At 45.0% G+C, this 18,567-nt stretch overlaps 1 protein-coding gene across 2 annotated transcripts; it reads right to left on the bottom strand.

Annotated features, from left to right (window-relative positions):
* Positions 1-4,212: 4,212 nt before the first annotated feature.
* Positions 4,213-7,497, bottom strand: LRATD2 (LRAT domain containing 2). 2 transcript variants are annotated; one of them, XM_033934324.1, is made up of 2 exons: positions 6,911-7,174; positions 4,213-6,801 (listed from the first exon to the last, which is right to left on the bottom strand). In XM_033934324.1, the coding sequence occupies exon 2, from the start codon at positions 6,795-6,797 to the stop codon at positions 5,955-5,957; it is 843 nt and encodes a 280-aa protein (XP_033790215.1). In that variant the 5' UTR covers positions 6,798-6,801; positions 6,911-7,174; the 3' UTR covers positions 4,213-5,954. The 2 variants fall into 2 exon arrangements, with proteins under 2 accessions (XP_033790215.1, XP_033790214.1); XM_033934323.1 differs by lacking the exon at positions 6,911-7,174 and adding an exon at positions 7,226-7,497 and having other exon boundaries at positions 4,218-6,801.
* Positions 7,498-18,567: the final 11,070 nt, after the last annotated feature.

Raw genomic sequence — 18,567 nt, 5'->3', positions numbered from 1 at the left:
AGAGAATGACACGGTGACGGTTTACCCGCGGCCACCGCATTTAAGCCGCGGGTCACCGCCGAAAACGGGGAAGAAAACTAGCAGTCGCTGCGGTGACGGGGACAAGGCCATTCACCGACCGCGGAAACGGTGAACAGGTTTGTCCCCGCGGGCCAATGTACCCCCTTCTAGGAACCGCTATTTACCTGTGTTTCACCGTGCTCCTCATTTGTCAGATCAACCCTTCCTGCCAATCGCAGCAGAAGGGTACCCAACCCCTCCTGCCGGTCCTCCCAATGGCCTCCCCTAAGATCGCCGGCAGGAGGGTACCCAACCCCTCCTGCTGGACCCCCCCCCAACGAACCCTCCCACCCCGGAACCCCCTTAGTCTTACTTTCCAAGTTGGACCGGACAGCTCCTCGCTCGTCTGGCCAGCAGGCCTGCCTCCGTCCAAATGAGGCGGGCCCGCCCCTCCCCTCCCCTGCCTAACCCACAGGATCCTAGGGCCTGATTGGCCCAAGCACCTAAGGCCCCTCCTATAGCGGGAGTGGCTTTAGGTGCCTAGACCAATCAGGCCCTAGGATCCTGTGGGTTGGGCAGGGGAGGGGCGGGCCCGCCTCATTTGGACGGAGGCAAGCCTGCTGGCCATACGTGTGAGGAGCCGTCCGGTCCAACTTGGAAAGTAAGACTAAGGGGGTTCCGGGGTGGGAGGGTTCGTTGGGGGGGGGGGGGTCCAGCAGGAGGGGTTGGGTACCCTCCTGCCGGCGATCTTAGGGGAGGCCATTGGGAGGACTGGCAGGAGGGGTTGGGTACCCTTCTGCTGCGATTGTCGGGAGGGCCGTTGGGGGGGGTCTACAGGAGGGGTTGGGTGCCCTCCTGCCGTGATCGCTGGGGGGAGGGGAGACTTGCAGCCGTAGCCGCGGTCACTATGCTAATCACGGCAGGGAGATCTTTGCCGCGATTAGGTACAGCGGCCGCGTCTAATTACCATATAGGCTAACATTGTAAGCATTTAAAGTACATGTCGTGTTTGTTTTTGCATTGCTAGCCCCAGGGGTGGTGGAAGATTAGTGATTGAAAAATTGTATGAAAAATAACTATTTTAAATTTAGTGATCAAAATGTGTCAGTTTTGAGAATTTATATTAATTAATTTTTTCTCTGCGTGTTTTGTTTTTGTATAGTTATTAACTAATATTTAACTAAGTTTTAAAGTTTTAAAGAATGTTTCCTTTATACGTAAATAAAGAAAAGTGAATGGGATTGCAGTGGCGGTGACGGGGCGGTGAATGGGGTGGCAGTGGCGGTGACGGGGCGGTGAAGAGGATGGTGAGACGGGGACGGGGCGGTGACGGGGATGGTGAGACGGGGACGGGGCGGTGACGGGGACCAATTTTTTCACCGTGTCATTCTCTAATCATAATCACAAAAAGTAAAATAAAACAGTTTCTTGGTCATATGTCTCTTTAGCTATAAATTACAATATTATTATTATTAAGACTTCGCCAAAAGGAAAGATTTATAAACTATAAAGGGAGTTTTATCTCATGCAAAATTGTCATTTCTTTAATAAGACATTAACTATTTTTTCCTGAGGCCCTCCAAGTACCTACAAATTCAAAATGTGGCACTGCAAAGGGTTCGAGTTTGAGACCACTGGCTTAACTGTAACCATGACATCCTGTTTGTCTTTGGGAAGCAGAGCTGAAATTGTGATGTCATAATGCCTCATTCCACCAATAAGAGCCAGCCTCATCAGTGATGTCACAATGGCTTGATTGTCCTGTTCTCCCCTCTGCCCTCCAACCCAGCCAGCAGATTAACCATTCCCCTTACCTCAGTAGTCTCAAACTCACGGCCCGCCAGGTACTATTTTGAGGCCCTCGGTATGTTTATCATAATCACAAAAAATAAAACAGTACTGGGTCATGATGAATTAGCATTACTTAACTATCAAACTTTATTGTGAAAATTATTTTAAATATGTTTATAAAACTTAATAGTACAGTACTTAGCTTTTGTTAGTTTAGTGTCTAACTTGCAGGGACACTCGTGCCAACATGTTTCACCCAAAGGGTTTTTTTTCAAGGCTAATATCCCCTTAGTAAGCTCTCGCCACATTATCTGACCACTGAACAAATACTTTGGTGGTCAGATAATGCGGCAAGAGCTAACTAAGGGATATTAAGCCTTGGAAAAAAAAACCTTTGGGTGAAACATGTTGGCACGAGTGTCCCTGCAAGTTAGACCACTAAACTAACAAAAACTAAGTACTATTAAGTATTATAAACATACTTAAAATAATTTTCACAATAAAGTTTGATAGTTAAGTAATGCTAATTCATCATGACCCAGTGAGGATTTGGTACATGAAGCCAGTGAAAACATCATGGTGGTACCTCTGAGGGTCTGTTAGTATTGAAAATACTCATTTATCTTATGAGAAGTGTAAGAAGGGAGATGGTTTAAAGATATCGTCTCTTTTTCATATATAGTATGCACTAATGACAACATTAGTACATGGCCACTAATGCAAAATAATAGAAGAAAAAGAGGTCAGCCACTTTATGCCTACAGCAAAAATGGCCTTAGCGTACAGGTAAAACCAGCATACGGGTGTGCACTAAGGGCCCCAAAGTTCACCTCCTAGTTAAGGAATGCTAAGTGTTCTTATCTTAACTCTATATTAGCCAGTTAAACATGGTTAAGTGTAACTGACTAGCTGGCCTATGCTTCCATACCTACTCCTAGACCATTTCATGTCCCCTTAGAGAAAAATACAACACATAACAGGCTTGTACCATTTTTGCACTTAAGATACAGAAAGGTGCACTGAAATCTGAATACAATTCCAGGGCTTTAATGCAAAGTTGGAGGAGGCATAAAAGGTTGGTTTGTCCTTCTGAAGTTGCATTTACTGTTTCTTCCCTTTACTGCAACTTTTTTTCTGGCTTCCCATGATGAACATGAATTTTTTTTTTTTTTAAGGGGGGGGAAGAGAAAGACTTAGGAGCAGTGTACTGAACAAAGAGTAAAGTTCTGGACTGTTGGCAAATGGGCATTAGCACTTGGCATACATGTGATGGAATGCTAATCTCTGCATAATACTAATATTTATGTATTGAGTAGCATGCCAACAAATTTATTTTGTGCACAAGGCTTAAGTAGAACTCAAGAGTGTAGATCTGTGTTTACATATGTCCAGCTGTGAGTCTATGTATCTATATATATATATATATACATACATACACACACACACATACCATAATCTAAGCACAATACTGAGAAAATGAGGAGGCCAATACAGAAAAACAAAGGAAATTGTTTTACACTGAGAACAAACCCTTAGAAAAGCTATGCAGCCAGTCATACCAGTCTTTATTTATTCCTGAGGAGCTACAGTCACCAGTAGAGCAATTTTCAGAAGATTTTATGCAGGTTCATGCATATTTGACTATGCAAAAAGGAGTTCTGAAAACCGACTTGCTCCTCCTCACATGCTACATGGCAGCACATGCAATTTTAACTGCAACAAAACAAGCAGAGGGGTATTCCATTCTGCCCACGTATTCAATACCCATGCTCTCTGCTACTGGTTACAGCATTCTGGCTTTTTTGTTTGTTTTTTTTAAACGAGGGGTTCATACTTATATGTGATTTATTGTATTTAGTTCCCAACTATAGAACACCATATACAACTAGCACAAAACACTGGAACAATTCCATCTTTTGAAATGGTCTTTCAGTTTTGTAAACAAATCAAAATTCCTTTCCTGGGACAAAGATATAAAACAATACAGGCTAATTCTTCTTTGTTTGCAAAGTGTTATTACGTTATTTAAAAGAATAGCAGGTAAAAAAAATTTGATTGTAAGCATTCATTTCCTTGCTTTGGCCTGTACCTTCTGATGTCCCTAAGCCTTGTAAATGGAAGAAAATCTAACCCGATGATTTGGGGGTTTTTTTGTTTGTTTGTTTTTTGCTATGGAAATGGTACTAAGTTTTGTTCAGAAATACTTTATGATATTATTCTTGTGTTCTGCTAACTGCTTGGTTATATCTAAGGGAAAACAGTTTCCAAATATAAATAGAGATGCCCTCTGGAGGATTTAGCTCTATACTTAGCTTTTATATAAATACACCATTCTTACGTGTGCAAAAAATAAAAAAAATTACTGTTTCTCTAGCATTGTGGACCAGGTGGATCTTCAAGAACAGTAAAAAAAAAAAAAAAAGGTATTGCGTAAGCTGTCAGTATTATTTTCAGTAAGAGCAAATTAAAGTTTAAAACCACTGCAACATCCAACAGGATAGCAAAGTCTACCAGGCTCAGATAGGCTGCCACTGCAGATGTGCGAGAAGAGCTTGCAAGAGCTTAATTGCTTTTCTTAACCGATGCAGCCTGTGACTTCATAAACACTGCAAATGAAAACAAAACAAAATCTTCCAGAGAAAATGCAGATTAATTTACTCTCAAACTGTGAAATTTTCAGCACAGAACCGATTTTCAAAAATAGTTGTAAGAAAATAATTTACAATAGTGAAGCAAAATATTTTTTTTTAGAAAGGATTTCAGTGTACAATCGTAAAATATGTACAGAAATGCAGGTTGTGATTCACATCTCCCAGCCTTGGCTTACTGACTGCAAACCACCATGTTGTAAGGACTTATGTACTGAGCATGGCTGTTAACAAGGACAACTTACTGGGAGCACACACACACACACAAAATAAATACCACCAAGGCTGCAAACTTGAAAGACAATGTGCTTGTGATAGACACACTTCACACCACTGTTACCTAAAACAAAGTATTTCAATAGAGTACCAAAACCCTGAAGTCATAATCCTAATTTAAATATCACAACAGAAATAATGCACGTGTTTGTGAACCCAAAACCCCACATTCTAAAATTAAGCATACAAATCATGTTTATTGGGTTGTGGGGGGAGTAGGCAGCCACTTGTGCAAATATGCAATCTAGTAGCAAAAAAACAGCTGGACAGCAGCTTACTCCTTTCTTCTCAAAACTTTTAACAATGGCAAAAAAAATCTGACCATTTTCAATCTAACAAGCAAGCTATTGCCAGCTTGCTTTGTTTCTGCTTCTCACCTCCCCTCCCATAAAAGCCACTGTGTGATAGCTTCGGTTTGTGGTTTGTGAGAAGGGAGGGGGGAATGTATTTCTCTAAACTGAAAAAAAAAAATGGTTCTTGGTTGAAATTGTTCTGCTATCAGTCAAGGTCGTGGCAATAGAGAAAGGCATGTACTACGTGGCACGGTTTTGAACGTGTTCATGTGATTTGTTCCTTAGTAACACATTTACTGCAAGTGCAATTCATTCTACTTCCAGTGTTATCTTTACTAAACTTAAGAAAAAAAAAAAAAAAGTTTGACATATCAGACAGGAAACGTGATATACAGGATAGCCTAATAACTAGAAAGTTGACAAGTACAGTGTAATATGAATTGCCTCCACTGAATAAAAACATCAGTGCAAATCAGGTCCCACAGTTTCGCTTTGGTAGAAAATATTGATGAGGTATTTCCTCCTATTTTTAAAATTGTGTAAGAAAATACCTGTTATGTAAAAGAAATGCATCATAGAAAGTAGCATTACACAAAATAAATTTTAAAAAATAAAATACCGTGGTGGATGAAAAAAATAAAATAAAATAAATCCCTTCTTCATTTTGTAAATTCTATTTTTCTATAACCGTGAAATGCTGGGAGGGGGGGAAAAAAAAAAGTCCCAAACGAAAGCATTGATCTTTCAGTGTGTTAAAAGGAAAAAAAAAAAAAATCCAGGCTTCCAAACCCAATCCATCAAAGCAAGGAGCAGCACTGAAGGAGTTAACGCCAAGCCAAAACGAACCCCGCTCTCCTTTCACATGTGATTTGAATAAAACTGCGCTGAGGCGGCCCGAAGGGCTTAGAAACGGCTCCATCTCTGCAGCCTTTTCACTTTCCATCCATCAGCGGGCGTCGTCGCGCTCGGTCCTGGCGTCGCCGTCGGCGTGCAGGTGGCCGGCGAGCTCCTGCGCGACGGCCGCACGCCCGATGCGGTCGTTGCGCCTCTTCTCCGTGATCAGGTCCTCCAGGCTCTGGAACTCCAGCGTGTGCGACTCTTTCTCCGCCAGCTGCACGCGGAGCCGGTAGGGCTGCTTGCCGATCCGGAGCTCGCCGCCCACCTTGAACTCCCGCTTGCCGTAGCGGCACCAGGCGGCGAAGCACTCCGAGTTGCGCCAGCTCAGCTCCTGCTCCTTGGCCCCCACCTGCTCCATGGCGTTCTGCACCACCACGCCGGGGCTCAGCGGCTTGTAGCGGTAGCGCTCGCTCACCACCCGGCCTCGCCGGCCCTGGCCGGCGTCGGTCAGGAAGCTGTTCTTCACCTCCAGGCGGTGCAGGTGCACGACCTGGAAGTCGCCCACGTAGACGGCCCAGTGCGGGTACTGGTCCTGGGCCACGAACTCCACCAGGTCGCCCGGCTTGCACCTGTTCAGCAGGTTCTCGGCGGAGTAGGCGGCGCCCAGCGCCGAGCTCTTCTGGTACACGCACTCGTCCCGGTAGTAGACCGAGCACTCCACCTCGTTGCGGGGGTCGTAGAGCTGCTGCTGCTGCTGCTGCCGGTGCTCCGCCGCCGCCGCCGGTCCCCGGCGCACCGCCTCGCCGCCCGCGTCCTCCAACTCGTCGTCGTCCGCCGAGAAGATGTAGGAGACGCCGATTCGAGGGCCGTCGTCCTTGTCCAGCCCGGTGGGGTCCGCCGTGGGCACTTCTTTGTAACTTAGGTGGGTCAGTTTCTCCACCTGGTTCCCCATCCCACTGCGAGAAGAAGAGAGAAGGGAGTTGAGTTACGGGGGAAGGGAGGAGGAGGGCAGCTTGTTCCACCTGTTAGACGCTAGGAGGAGGGGGAGAGAAGGGAGCTGCGAACCTTGCAAAAAAGCTGCCGCCGTCGCCCCAGGCACGATTATCTGTAGCAGCGACATAGGGCGCAAAGCCTCAGCAGTTTTTTTTTTTTTTAAATTAAAAACAAAAATAATAAATGTACTCCGGTTCGGTTACAATCCCTTCGCACCCCCCCAACTCTTTAAAAGAAACAGCGCTCGCGCTCCGATAGCTTGAAGTTTTAAAGAGCTGCACGCGCCTTCGGCGCTGGAAGTTTAGCGCGCGCTGCGTTTAGGTGTGCGCCGCACCTGCCGGGCACGCAATAAAGGAGGGGGGGGGGCGCGCGCGTGCTGCTCCTTACCCCAGCTCGCGCTCGGCTCCTCACATCGGGCGAGTCCGGCGTCGGGGCGGCGGGCCGGATGCGCTCATGTCTGGCTTCCCCCGCGCAGAGGTCGCCTGGCCCGGCTGCTCGCGGCACCGGCGGAGCTGCGAAGCCGCAAACAACAAAACGGAAAGTGAACGGCGCGAGGGAGAAGGCGAGTCTGAATCGAGCGCGGGCTCCCTCCCAGCCTTTAAAGAGACAGCGCCACCTTTCCTCGGCCGCTTTCCCTCTGACGGCGCTCGCACACCCCGGGGCGGGAAAGGAGTTTGGAGGCGTTGCGGCGGGCGGGCGCCAGGTGTCGCCTCTGCACCCTGGGCCTGACACCTGGCGGCGGGTGAAAAGGGGAGGGGGGGGGCTTGCGCGAGGCGGGAGAGCGCGCTGCAATGTCTGCGCTCGGAGGCGGGAAGGGCTGCGTGATGAGGCTGGGACTGCGCAGGGTCGCCTGTTTTTAAATGCAAAAGTTTTAGATATACCTGATCCGGCAATAATATAGAACAGTTGCGTTTACCCTTAGCGCTGTCGTTCGCTTCCAGTCTCTCCCGTCCTGGTGTGTCTCCAGAGGGGGCTGCTTCCTGGTTTTAGGCCCAGGGCAGACATTAAGGAGAGGGCCCCTGCTCCCCTCTCCCCCCCCCCCCAATATCCCCCTCCCATTACTACCGCACATAAAACAACTTTAAATGACTCCTTTACATACAAAGCACAGAAATACTTTTACTAAAGGATCACTAATAGAAATTGAACTGGGAAGTGGGAACCCCAAGAAACTGAACTCGGGCAAGTATTTACAACACTGGAGAAATAAAAACAGATGTGCACTTCTTTCTGTACAGAACACACAGGGATCCCAGGCCCAGGTCCAACATAAGAATAGCCTTACTGGGTCACACCAGTGGCCCATCAAGTCCAATAGCCTGTTCTCGCGGTAGCCAATCCAGGTTACTAATACCTGGCCAAAACCCAAAGAGTAGCAGCATTACATGCTACCGATCCAGGGCAAGCAGAGGCTTCTCCCATGTCTTTCTCAATAACAGACTGTGGACTTTTCCTCCAGGGACTTGTCCAAACCTTTCTTTAAACCAGCTACACTCTCCGCTTTTACCGCAACCTCTGACAACGCGTTCCAGAGCTTAACTATTCTCTGTGTGAAAAAAAAAAATAGTTCCTCCTGTTTGTTTTAAAAGTACTTCCCTGCAGTTTCATCAAGTGTCCCCTAGTCTTTGTAATTTTTTCATGGAGTGAAAAATCGATCCACTTGTATCCGTTCTACTGCACTCAGGATTTTGTAGACTTCAAATCATTTCACCCCCCTCAGCCTTCTCTTTTCCAAGTTGAAGAGCCAAATCCCTTGCTGTGGCTGGGGAAACCCTCCCCTCCCCCAACCCTGCCAGTTGAAGCAGTGGCGTAGCAAGGGAGAGAGGTGCCCTTCCTCCACCCTTTTCTCCGCCTCCCGCTCCTTCCCTGAACCCACCTGCCATGTGCACCCCTCTTCCCTCCCCCCCATACTTCTAGTTAAAGTTGTTGTTTGCGGCGGTCAACCTCGTGCCCCCGTTGGCTCTCCCTCTGATGTCACGTCCTATGCGCAGCGTGACGGGTTGCGAAGAGCATGTTGACTGCCGCAAACAACTTCAAATAGAGGCACAGGGAAGGGGGGGTCACATGTATAGGGGGCGGAGAGGAGAAGGGGTGCTGGTGCCCCCACCAACATCGTGCCTGGGGTGTACCGCCCACCCTCCCCCTTACTAAACCACTGAGTTGAAGACCACTTCCTCCAGTCTAGGCAGCCAGTAATCTCTAAGCTCTTCAGCTAGCAGCAGTGTCCCTGAGCTGCCACCAGCTGCAGAGCTTGAAGAGTTCTGGCCGCTGAGCAAGAGGAAGAGATCTTCAGTCGGCAGAGCTTTGACAAGCCCAGGTATTTTACATTTGGGTAAGAGGCATGGAGCATGGCGGGAAGAAAATGTAGTGCCTGTCATTTTATTGGACTAATACATTTCTCACTTAGCTTTCAGAAGTCAAAACCTCTTTCTTCAGGTCAGTAAAATATACTGCTGTTACAGTATCTCTGTCCTGACCTGAGGACAGGGGTTTTGGTCTCTGAATTAGTCAAAAATGTATTAAAATTAGTCCAATAAAAGATCATTTTATTTCCATTTTCTGTTTATAAACGTTTATCAACACAGCTACAATACTATTTCATCCTAAAGCAAAAATAATAATAAAAGATAACTTTTTTTCTATCTTTGTTGTCTGGTTTCTGCATTCCTCATCTTCTCATCATTTCACTTCCTTTCATCCACTGTCTGCCCTCCCTCTGCCTCTTCCATATGGCATCTGTTCTCTTTCTATGCCTCTTCCAGAAACTGCCTCTCCCTCTCCTCCTTTCATCTGGCACCCATCTTCCCTCCGCTTCCCCCATGGTGTTGGCATTGGCATGTCTTCTTCCCTTCTATCTCTCCCTTCCTCTGCCCATAGTGGATTTTAGCATCTCTCTCTCTCTCTCTCTCCTCCTTACCTTCCCCCAGATCTGGTATCTGTCTCCTCCCCTTTCCCCCATGCTCTGGCATCTCCTTCTCCCTTTTCTTCCCTGGTCTTCCTTCTCAATTTATTTTCTGCCTCTGTCTAGATTAAATTCTTTCTTACTATCCAGTCCTCAATTTACCTCTTCATTGTGTCTGTCTACAGCTCGCCACCTCTTTCCTTCACCCCTTCCAGTATCTAACTCTGTCCTCTTCCCCCAATCCAGCATGTGCCATTTTTTTCTCCTCAGTTATATCTAGCATGTGCCATTTTTTCTCTCCTCCCCATTTCCATCCAGCATGTACACTTTTTTCCTCTCTCCTTACCACTTCCATTCAGTGTTTGCTCCCCCATCACTCTCTCCCATTCAGCATCTGCTCCCCTCTCCTCCCTACTTCCATCCAGTGTCTTTCCCCTTCTTTCTCCAGACAATAAACCATAAAGTGCCACTCAACCTCTTCCCCTTGTTGCGCCATCTTCCCTTCCATTCATCTTTGCAGACATTTTTCCAAACAAAAGTTTTCTCTCTCAGTGGGGCCCTGACATGGCATCCATTCTCACTAGTTGCACATGGCTGTCCTGAAGCCTCTCTGACGCAACTTCCTGTTTCCACTGAATTGCTTCAAAGGAGAAGCTTCGGGGTAGCTGTGTACAACTAGTGAGAATGGCTTTCACATCAGGGCCCCTCTGAGAGAGAAAATTTTGGTTTGGAAAAGCGCTGCAAAGGTGAGGGGAAGGGAGGGAGATGGTACATCAAAGGACCTGGACCGCGGGGCTGCCTGGAGCTGTGGAGCCCAGGGCAACTGCCCTGTTTGCCCTCCCCTAATGCCGGCCCTGGGGCGGTTGGTCTATAAAAAAGAAAACTGGACTAATTAGACAAGTTCAGGAATAATTTCAACAGCCTTTCACAAGCGTATCGAATTAAGATCCCTCATTCAGATTTTTCACTAGTGTAGTACCCCTAGGGCAGACATGTCAAACTCCCGCGGAGTACTAAAACAATTCCTGCCTGTCATCGCAATTTTGTCCGCCGTTCCCTCCTTCCATCAGGTGCAGCGCAGCTCAGCCAATGTTAAAAGGAGCCGCGTCGAAATCAGAGCCCTGTTACCACTGTAGCACGTTCCCTCTGTCACGGTCCCGTATGTCAGAGGGGGGGCGGGACAGCGGCAGGCGGCAGGGCTCCCATTTTGATGTGGCTCCTTTAACATTGGTTTGAACCAAGTGGCTTTATAGATTCTCTTATGGTTCAGATTAGAGAATACACTCAATCTAAGTTGAATGGCAACAAGTCTCACTCATAAATGACAAACAAACCAAAAAGACTTGAAATATATCTTACGGCTTGCACATCTATATGTATTGTAACTTGATCCTCTCTTTTCAAGTTATAGAGCTCTCAGACACCCGCGCTATCTAATCAATAATGATTGTTCCAACAGCATTTGCAGGTTGATAGTATCTTTCATCGAGCTCAATTGTATATGTGCAAAATTATAAAAAAGTGCAACAGTATGTAAACTTATCTTTTAAAGTGCCTGTGCCTATAAACTTATCTTTTAAAGTGCCTGTGCCCAAGATATTTAAATATATAAAAAAGAGGTTACTTACTGAGCAGCTCTGCTTGCATTAGCTTAAGCAACAAAATGGCGCTGACAGTGAATGAACGCCACGCATGCGCTTTTAAGATGCCTTCATTAATTATTCATTAAGTATATTTTTTTAAAGAGCCTGACGCTTAATGGTATTATAAAAATCAAATAAAAGATCTAACACCTACATTATTGTCAGAAGAATGAACACCATTCAACAGTAGTGTTCAAACCACTCGGTTTTAAAGTTCCCAGTTTAAAGATCCAGCGTGATTCTTTTTGCAGTAGTCGTCTTTGTCTATCCCCTCCCCGAACATTAGGGATTTCTTTGTCAATGCAGAAACACTTCAAATCCATGAATTTATGTTGCATTTGTAAACAATGATCTACCAAAGGGGCACTCAACCTCTCACATTTTAAGTTAGATTTATGTTCAATCATCCTTGTCTTAAATGGACATACCATTTATTACATGGGCAGATGATTACATAAACTATGTGGTCCGTAGTGCAAGTTAAAAAATGTCTAATAGAATACAGTTTGTCGTTTTTAGGATTCTTGAATTCTTTGATGTTAACTGTTATTGAGCATATAGAGCATTTTCCACATTTAAAAAAAAACCCAGTGGAAGTGTCTTACTGTCGTTTCTGTAATCCAATCTGCTCATTGCAGGAGAAAGTTCATCTCTTAAATTTTTATCTCTAGAGAACGCTATGCGCAAATCTACATCTTCAAAAATTGGATTAGTTTTCATAATTTTCCAATTAGTCTTTAAGATGTTAGCTACCTCGTTTGGAATATTTTAATACACATGTCATTGTTTCTTCAGTGCGATCAGTATTACTTTGATTATTTTTCTCCAATAACCAATCTCGTTGGTAGTATTTTGCCCTTTTAAAAGCTCGTTTCAATATTTTTTTAGGATAACCACGAACTTCCAGTTTTTTCATTAGGGCTTTTGCACGATGATTGAAGTTCTTATAAGTTGAACAATTGCGCTTCAGTCTCAAAAATTGTGAGAATAGTAAATTGTTCTTTAAACTGACCGGGTGGCAACTGTGGTAATCTTAAAAAGTATTTCTGTCGGTGGATTTAGTATACACATCAAATTCAAAATGATCTTTCTCTTGTGTTATAAGCACATCCAAAAAATTGATTTGTCTACAAAAATGTTCTATGGTAAACTGTATGTTCATGTCACAACTATTTAGCCAGTTTAAAAAACTCTCTAAATTTTTCTCAGTACCCTTCCACAACATCAATATGTCATCAATAAATCTGAACCATCTTATTATGTTGTTACTAAACGGAGAATTTTCTAACCACGTCGATTCAAAATCTTCCATATACAAGTTGGCTACAGATGGAGCAAAAACTGCTCCCATGGCTACTCCTTTATTCTGTCGAAAATACTGTTTGTTGTACATGAAAAAATTCTCTTTCATTGTTAAACTGGCCAAGCTGTATAGAAACTCTGTGGGGATGGTAATACATAAAAAATTGGAGTCATTGGAAATTGCTTGTTTAGAAACTTGAGTTCCCTCTTAGTCAAAAAAACCTTCTTTTAGTCCTGCATCTATTAACTTTGATCTTTGTTTCTGTAGTCTCTTTGTTGGATTCAAAGATAATTTCTCATACACTCCTTCTTCATTTAATTGTCTTACAATTTCACCATTATATTTATCTTTTTCTAACAGCACTATGGCCCCCACCTTTATCTGCTTTTTTTTATAATGATAGAATTATCCTCCTTTAACTTCCTTACAGCTAAACGTTCTTCTTTAGTTAAATTATCAAAATGGTGAGCCTTTGTTTGTCCCCAAACTTCGATATCCTTAAGCACACTGGCCCTGATTCTCCAAAAGTGCGTCCCGATTTTAGGCAGCTGTAGACGTCCTACAGCTGTCTAATCAGCCAATCGGGATGCACGTTTTTTAAAAAAAAATGCTCCCCAGGCAGGCCTGAAGGTGCCTCCGGGAGCCTAGGGAGACCCGCAAGATGCCTAAGCTCGCCTACAGGCCTTAGGCGAACTTAGGCGGCCCTACGCGTCTCCCTAGTAGAGGAAGAAACGCTTAAAATGTAGGCCAGCAAAATGCTGGTCTACATTGTAAGTAGACGCGGCCGCTATACTGATCGCGGCAAGGGATCTCCCTGCTGCAATAAAGTATAGCGGCCGCGGCCGCATGTCCCATCACCGACAGGAGGATGCCTAACTCCTCCTGTCGGAACCCCGAACCCCGGAACCCCCTCCCCCCCCAAACTCGTAATCGCCAACAGGAGGATGCCCAACTCCTCCTGTCGGAACCCCGGAACCCCCTCCCCCCCCAAACTCGTAATCGCCGACAGGAGGATGCCCAATCCTCCTGTCGGAACCCCGGAACCCCCTCCCCCCCCAAACTCGTAATCGCCGACAGGAGGATGCCCAACTCCTCCTGTCGGAACCCCCTCCCCCCCAAACTCGTAATCGCCGACAGGAGGATGCCCAACTCCTCCTGCCGGAAAGCCCAACGACCCCCCGCCCCAACTAATCTCCCTCCCCCAACTAACCTTTCAATGTTGGTCAGCTGGACGGGTCTTGCTGCCGTCCAGCCGACGGGTCTGCCTCGTGGAAATGAGACGGCACGCCCCTTCCCGGCCCATCCCCGCTAAATCTAAGGCCTGATTGGCCCAGGCTGTAGAAGCCTGGACCAATCAGGCCTTAGGCATAGCGGGTCCGCCCATCCCCACTAATCCTAAGGCCTGATTGGCCTAGGTGCCTAGCCTGGGCCAATTAGGCCTTAGATTTAGCGGGGATGGGCCGGGAAGGGGCGTGCCGTCTCATTTCCACGAGGCAGACCCGTCGGCTGGACGGCAGCAAGACCCGTCCAGCTGACCAACATTGAAAGGTTAGTTGGGGGAGGGAGATTAGTTGGGGCGGGGGGTCATTGGGCTTTCCGGCAGGAGGAGTTGGGCATCCTCCTGTCGGCGATTACGAGTTTGGGGGGGGGGTCCGGGGTTCCGACAGGAGGAGTTGGGCATCCTCCTGTCGGCGATTACGAGTTTGGGGGGGAGGGGGCTCAGGGTTCCGACAGGAGGAGTTAGGCATTCTCCTGTCGGTGATGGGACAGGCGGCCGCAACAACCGCGGCCGCTATACATATTGCAGCAGAGAGATCCCTTGCTGCCTTAAGTATAGCGGCCGCGTCTAATTTAACCCGATTCTCTAAAGACGCCGGTTACAGAATCGGCGTTTAGTATAGGACGCCTCTCCTGGGCGGCCTGCCTGGGGAGCATTTTTTTTTTTAAAACGTGCATCCCGATTGGCTGATTAGACAGCTGTAGGACGTCTACAGCTGCCTAAAATCGGCACGCACTTTTGGAGAATCAGGGCCACAATGTTTAAAAGCATTAACTAAAGGATCTAGCGGGATCGGTGGTGACCAAGTCCTCCTTGGTGCTAATATTGTACGATCATCAGAAGCTACTTGAGATGAAAAATAAATTTTTAATTGTAATTTTCTAATCAATTTCTCTAAATCAATATTAAATTGAAATAAATCAAAGTTTTTAGAAGGCACAAAAGACAAGCCATATGTTAATACTTTGGTTTCTATAGGATTCAAACTACGTTGTGATAAATTAATCACCACTGATTGTTCTGTGTTTGGGAGCGCGTGTTGGGTCTCATCCGTTGACTTCCTCTTCTGCCTCTCTGAAGGTCCCGTTTCGATCCTAGACCTCTTCTTAAAAAAACGTGCCTGTCCATCATCACTAGATGTAGAATTTGTAGAAACATCAGAACTTGAAAAATCAGTGTGATTAACAGCCTGGTTGTTATTGCTGTTCATCCACGGATATACTTTATTGTTTAAAGAGTCATATTCATCACGTTTAAATTTTCGTAGTTTGTTTTTCTTCAAGTTTTCTTGTCCATATCGTCATTCAAAGATTTGAAATTATCTGTAAATTCCACTTCTGATACCTTGGATTTCATATCTGCAATATCTGAATCTAGCTTGATCTTTTGTTCATTAATCACATTATTACTGGTTTCAATAATTAAAAGCATAAAATTGAGAGCACGTTTATTCAAGATCTTGTTCCAAGTTTCCAAGAAATGAATGTCTTCTTTCAAAATCTGAGGAGCTTTTAAAATCCGCAGACCTCTCAAAATTCTTTCTTTCTTATAGTATTCAATGAGTAAATCGCTATTGATTTCCATGCTGATAATAGATTTGAAGGACTTGTTTAAATCAGTCCATGCTGAAGAGTGAACATCCGTAGTAGGTGTTATATCAAATTGTGTGGCAACATTCAATAATTTGCCTGCTCTATCCGAAGGAAAGCTGAACACAGATTTCCAACCTTCATTCGCCATATTAATTCTAGTGAACACACTCAATCTAAGTTGAATGGCAACAAGTCTCACTCGTAAATGACAAACAAACCAAAAAGACTTGAAATATATCTTACGGCTTGCACATCTATATGTATTGTAACTTGATCCCCACTTCCCTATGCAGCAGCAACAGCATTTCCCTCCTTTTCCCCCCCTTTCCTGTGCAGAAAGGAACAAATTCAGGTTTAATTCTGCTTTAGGGCACAGTCTGGAGAATAAATTGCAGGAGGTTGCCAAACCAGGCTCTGTATTACAGCTATACAGGCAGGAGTCCAACCCCTATGTACAGTGGCACAGGAACTGTGTGTGTGTGTCATTCTTTAGTTCAGATAACAATGGGTCCCAGAAGAAAGATATAGTGGCACTAGAAAAGGTTCAAAGAAGAGCGACCAAGATGGTAAAGGGGATGGAACTCCTCTCGTATGAGGAAAGACTAAAAAGGTTAGGGCTCTTTAGCTTGAAAAAGAGATGGCTGAGGGGAGATATGATTGAAGTCTACAAAATCCTGAGTGGAGTAGAACAGGTACAAATGGATCGATTTTTCACTCTTGTCAAAAATTACAAAGACTAGGGGATACTCGAATTTACAGGGAAATACTTTTAAAACCAATAGGAGGAATTTTTTTTTTCACTCGGAGAATAGTTAAGCTCTGGAACGTGTTTCCAGAGGATGTGGTAAAAGCGGATAGCGTAGCTGGTTTTAAGAAAGGTTTGGACAAGTTCCTGAAGGAACAGTCCATAGTCTGTTATTGAGGAACACAAGGAGGAAGCCACTGCTTGCCCTGAATCAGTATGGAATATTGCTACACCTTGGGTTTTGGCCAGGTACTAGTGACCTGGATTGGCCACTGTGAGAACGGGATACTGGGCTTGATGGACTATTGGTGTGACCCAGTAGGGCTATTCTTATGTGGTGTGATGGGAGCAGTTAAAGGAAACTGCCTAATATGGCAGTGCTGGAGCACAATAAGGTGTAATAGTATATAACCCTGGCTGCGCCCGTGCGTGGTCTGCAGGCTGTGGCCAGTGGCGTAGTGAAGGTAAGAGGCGCCTGGGGTGGTGGCAAACTCCCTGGCCATGCAAGTGCCTCCTCCCCCCACCGTACCTCTTTAACTCATTGCCAGGGTGAGCAGCATTTCCAACTTGCTGTCCATGTCAGCCTCGGTTCTCCCTCTGATGTCACTTCCTGGTCCTGCATATTTCATGAGGTGGGGGGGAGGAGTAACAGGTATACATTTTCATTTAGCACTCTGAAATAATTACTTTGCAAACTTACCTCCCACAACCCACCCGTGGATAATGCAGATTTGATTTCTTCATTCCTAGATACTGACAAGCAAGTGGCATGAGGCCCAGATATTTCTAAAAATAAAAGTGGAATTTATATGAAAGCAAGTGGCAGCCAAAATTAAAAGTGGTAATTAGAATGTGAGACTTGTACACTCATACTAGGAAGCTCAGAAATATAATAAATACTTGTTTACATTTTTGTGAGTGCCAAGTTTCAAGTTTATTTAAAATTTGATAATCCGCTTATCGGGTTTCTAAGCGGTATCATAAGTCTAAAATCAGGGTAATATGTAAAATAACTGAAACAATGGAGAGGGAGGGGAAGAACTACATCTCAAGATTGGATATTAAGACATTTAGAATAAATTTATATATTTGATGTTATATTAGAAAGAAATTCAAGTGATGTATTTAATATCAAATGTTTTATTATTTGTACACTTGATGTAAGATTAAAAATGAATAAAGAATTAAAAAAAAAAAGAAAGTATATTTGCAAATGGTGTGAGGAGAGTTTAAAGTTTACTGTAGGTTTAATCGATAGAAAAGAATATATTTGTATATTTTTGATTAAATGCTATAGGAAAGGGTGGATGGGAAGGGAATAAATTTATATATTTAATGTTATACTAGAAAGAAATTCAAGTGATATATTTAATTTCTAAATGTTTTATTATTTGTACACTTGATGTAAGATTAAAAAATGAATAAAGAAAAAAAAAAAAAAAAGGCATTTAGAATATTCTTCTTCAGATAAACACACGACCTTCCCTATAGGCCTTAAGTTATATCTCCTGAATTTCACAATAGGAATATTTATTTATTTAAGCATTTATATACCACTTATAGTCTAAGTCAGGGGTGTCCAACCTTTTGGTTTCCCTGGGCCACATTGGCTGAAAAAAATGTTTCTGGGGCCGCGCAAGACAGAGGAGGGAGCCGGCAAGACGGTAAACACCCGGGGGCAGCAGAGGGCATCACCCTCGACCGGGGCCCCCCAAAATACTTCACGGGGCCGCAAGTTGGACATCCCTGGTCTATGTGGTTTACATTCGGGTAGTCAAGCATTTTTCCCTATCTGTCCCGGCAGGCTCACACTCTATCTAATGTACCTGGGGCAATGGGGGATTAACTGACTTGCCCAGGGTCACAAGGAGCAGTGTGGGATTTGAACCCACAACCTCAGGGTGCTGAGGCTGTGGCTCTAACCACTGCACCATTAGTGAAGAGGCAGGGTTGCCAGATTTTTTGCTGAGCAAAAAGAGGATGCGTGGCCCTGCCCCATTTCTGCCACAGCCCCGCACAAACCTCATCTCTTTGGGCTGCGTCTGTAGGGCATCTGTGCATGAGTGTATGCGACATGGTGACATCACATGCATGTGTGTAATGTTACCGTGTTGCATCCGCGCATGCACTGATACCTCCGGACGCGGCCCCAATTTCAAAGCTTTTCAAAACCTGGACAGGCGCCTGGATAGTCCTCTAAAAAGAGGGCATGCCTGGGTAAATCTGGATGTCTGGTAACCCCCATGAAGATGAGTCTTTTCCCCT

The sequence above is a fragment of the Geotrypetes seraphini genome, chromosome 2, assembly GCF_902459505.1.
Source record: "Geotrypetes seraphini chromosome 2, aGeoSer1.1, whole genome shotgun sequence".
Lineage (NCBI taxonomy): Eukaryota > Metazoa > Chordata > Amphibia > Gymnophiona > Dermophiidae > Geotrypetes > Geotrypetes seraphini.
The sequence above is the reverse complement of the archived record's forward strand: the minus strand, read 5'-3'. Positions and strand labels throughout refer to the sequence as shown.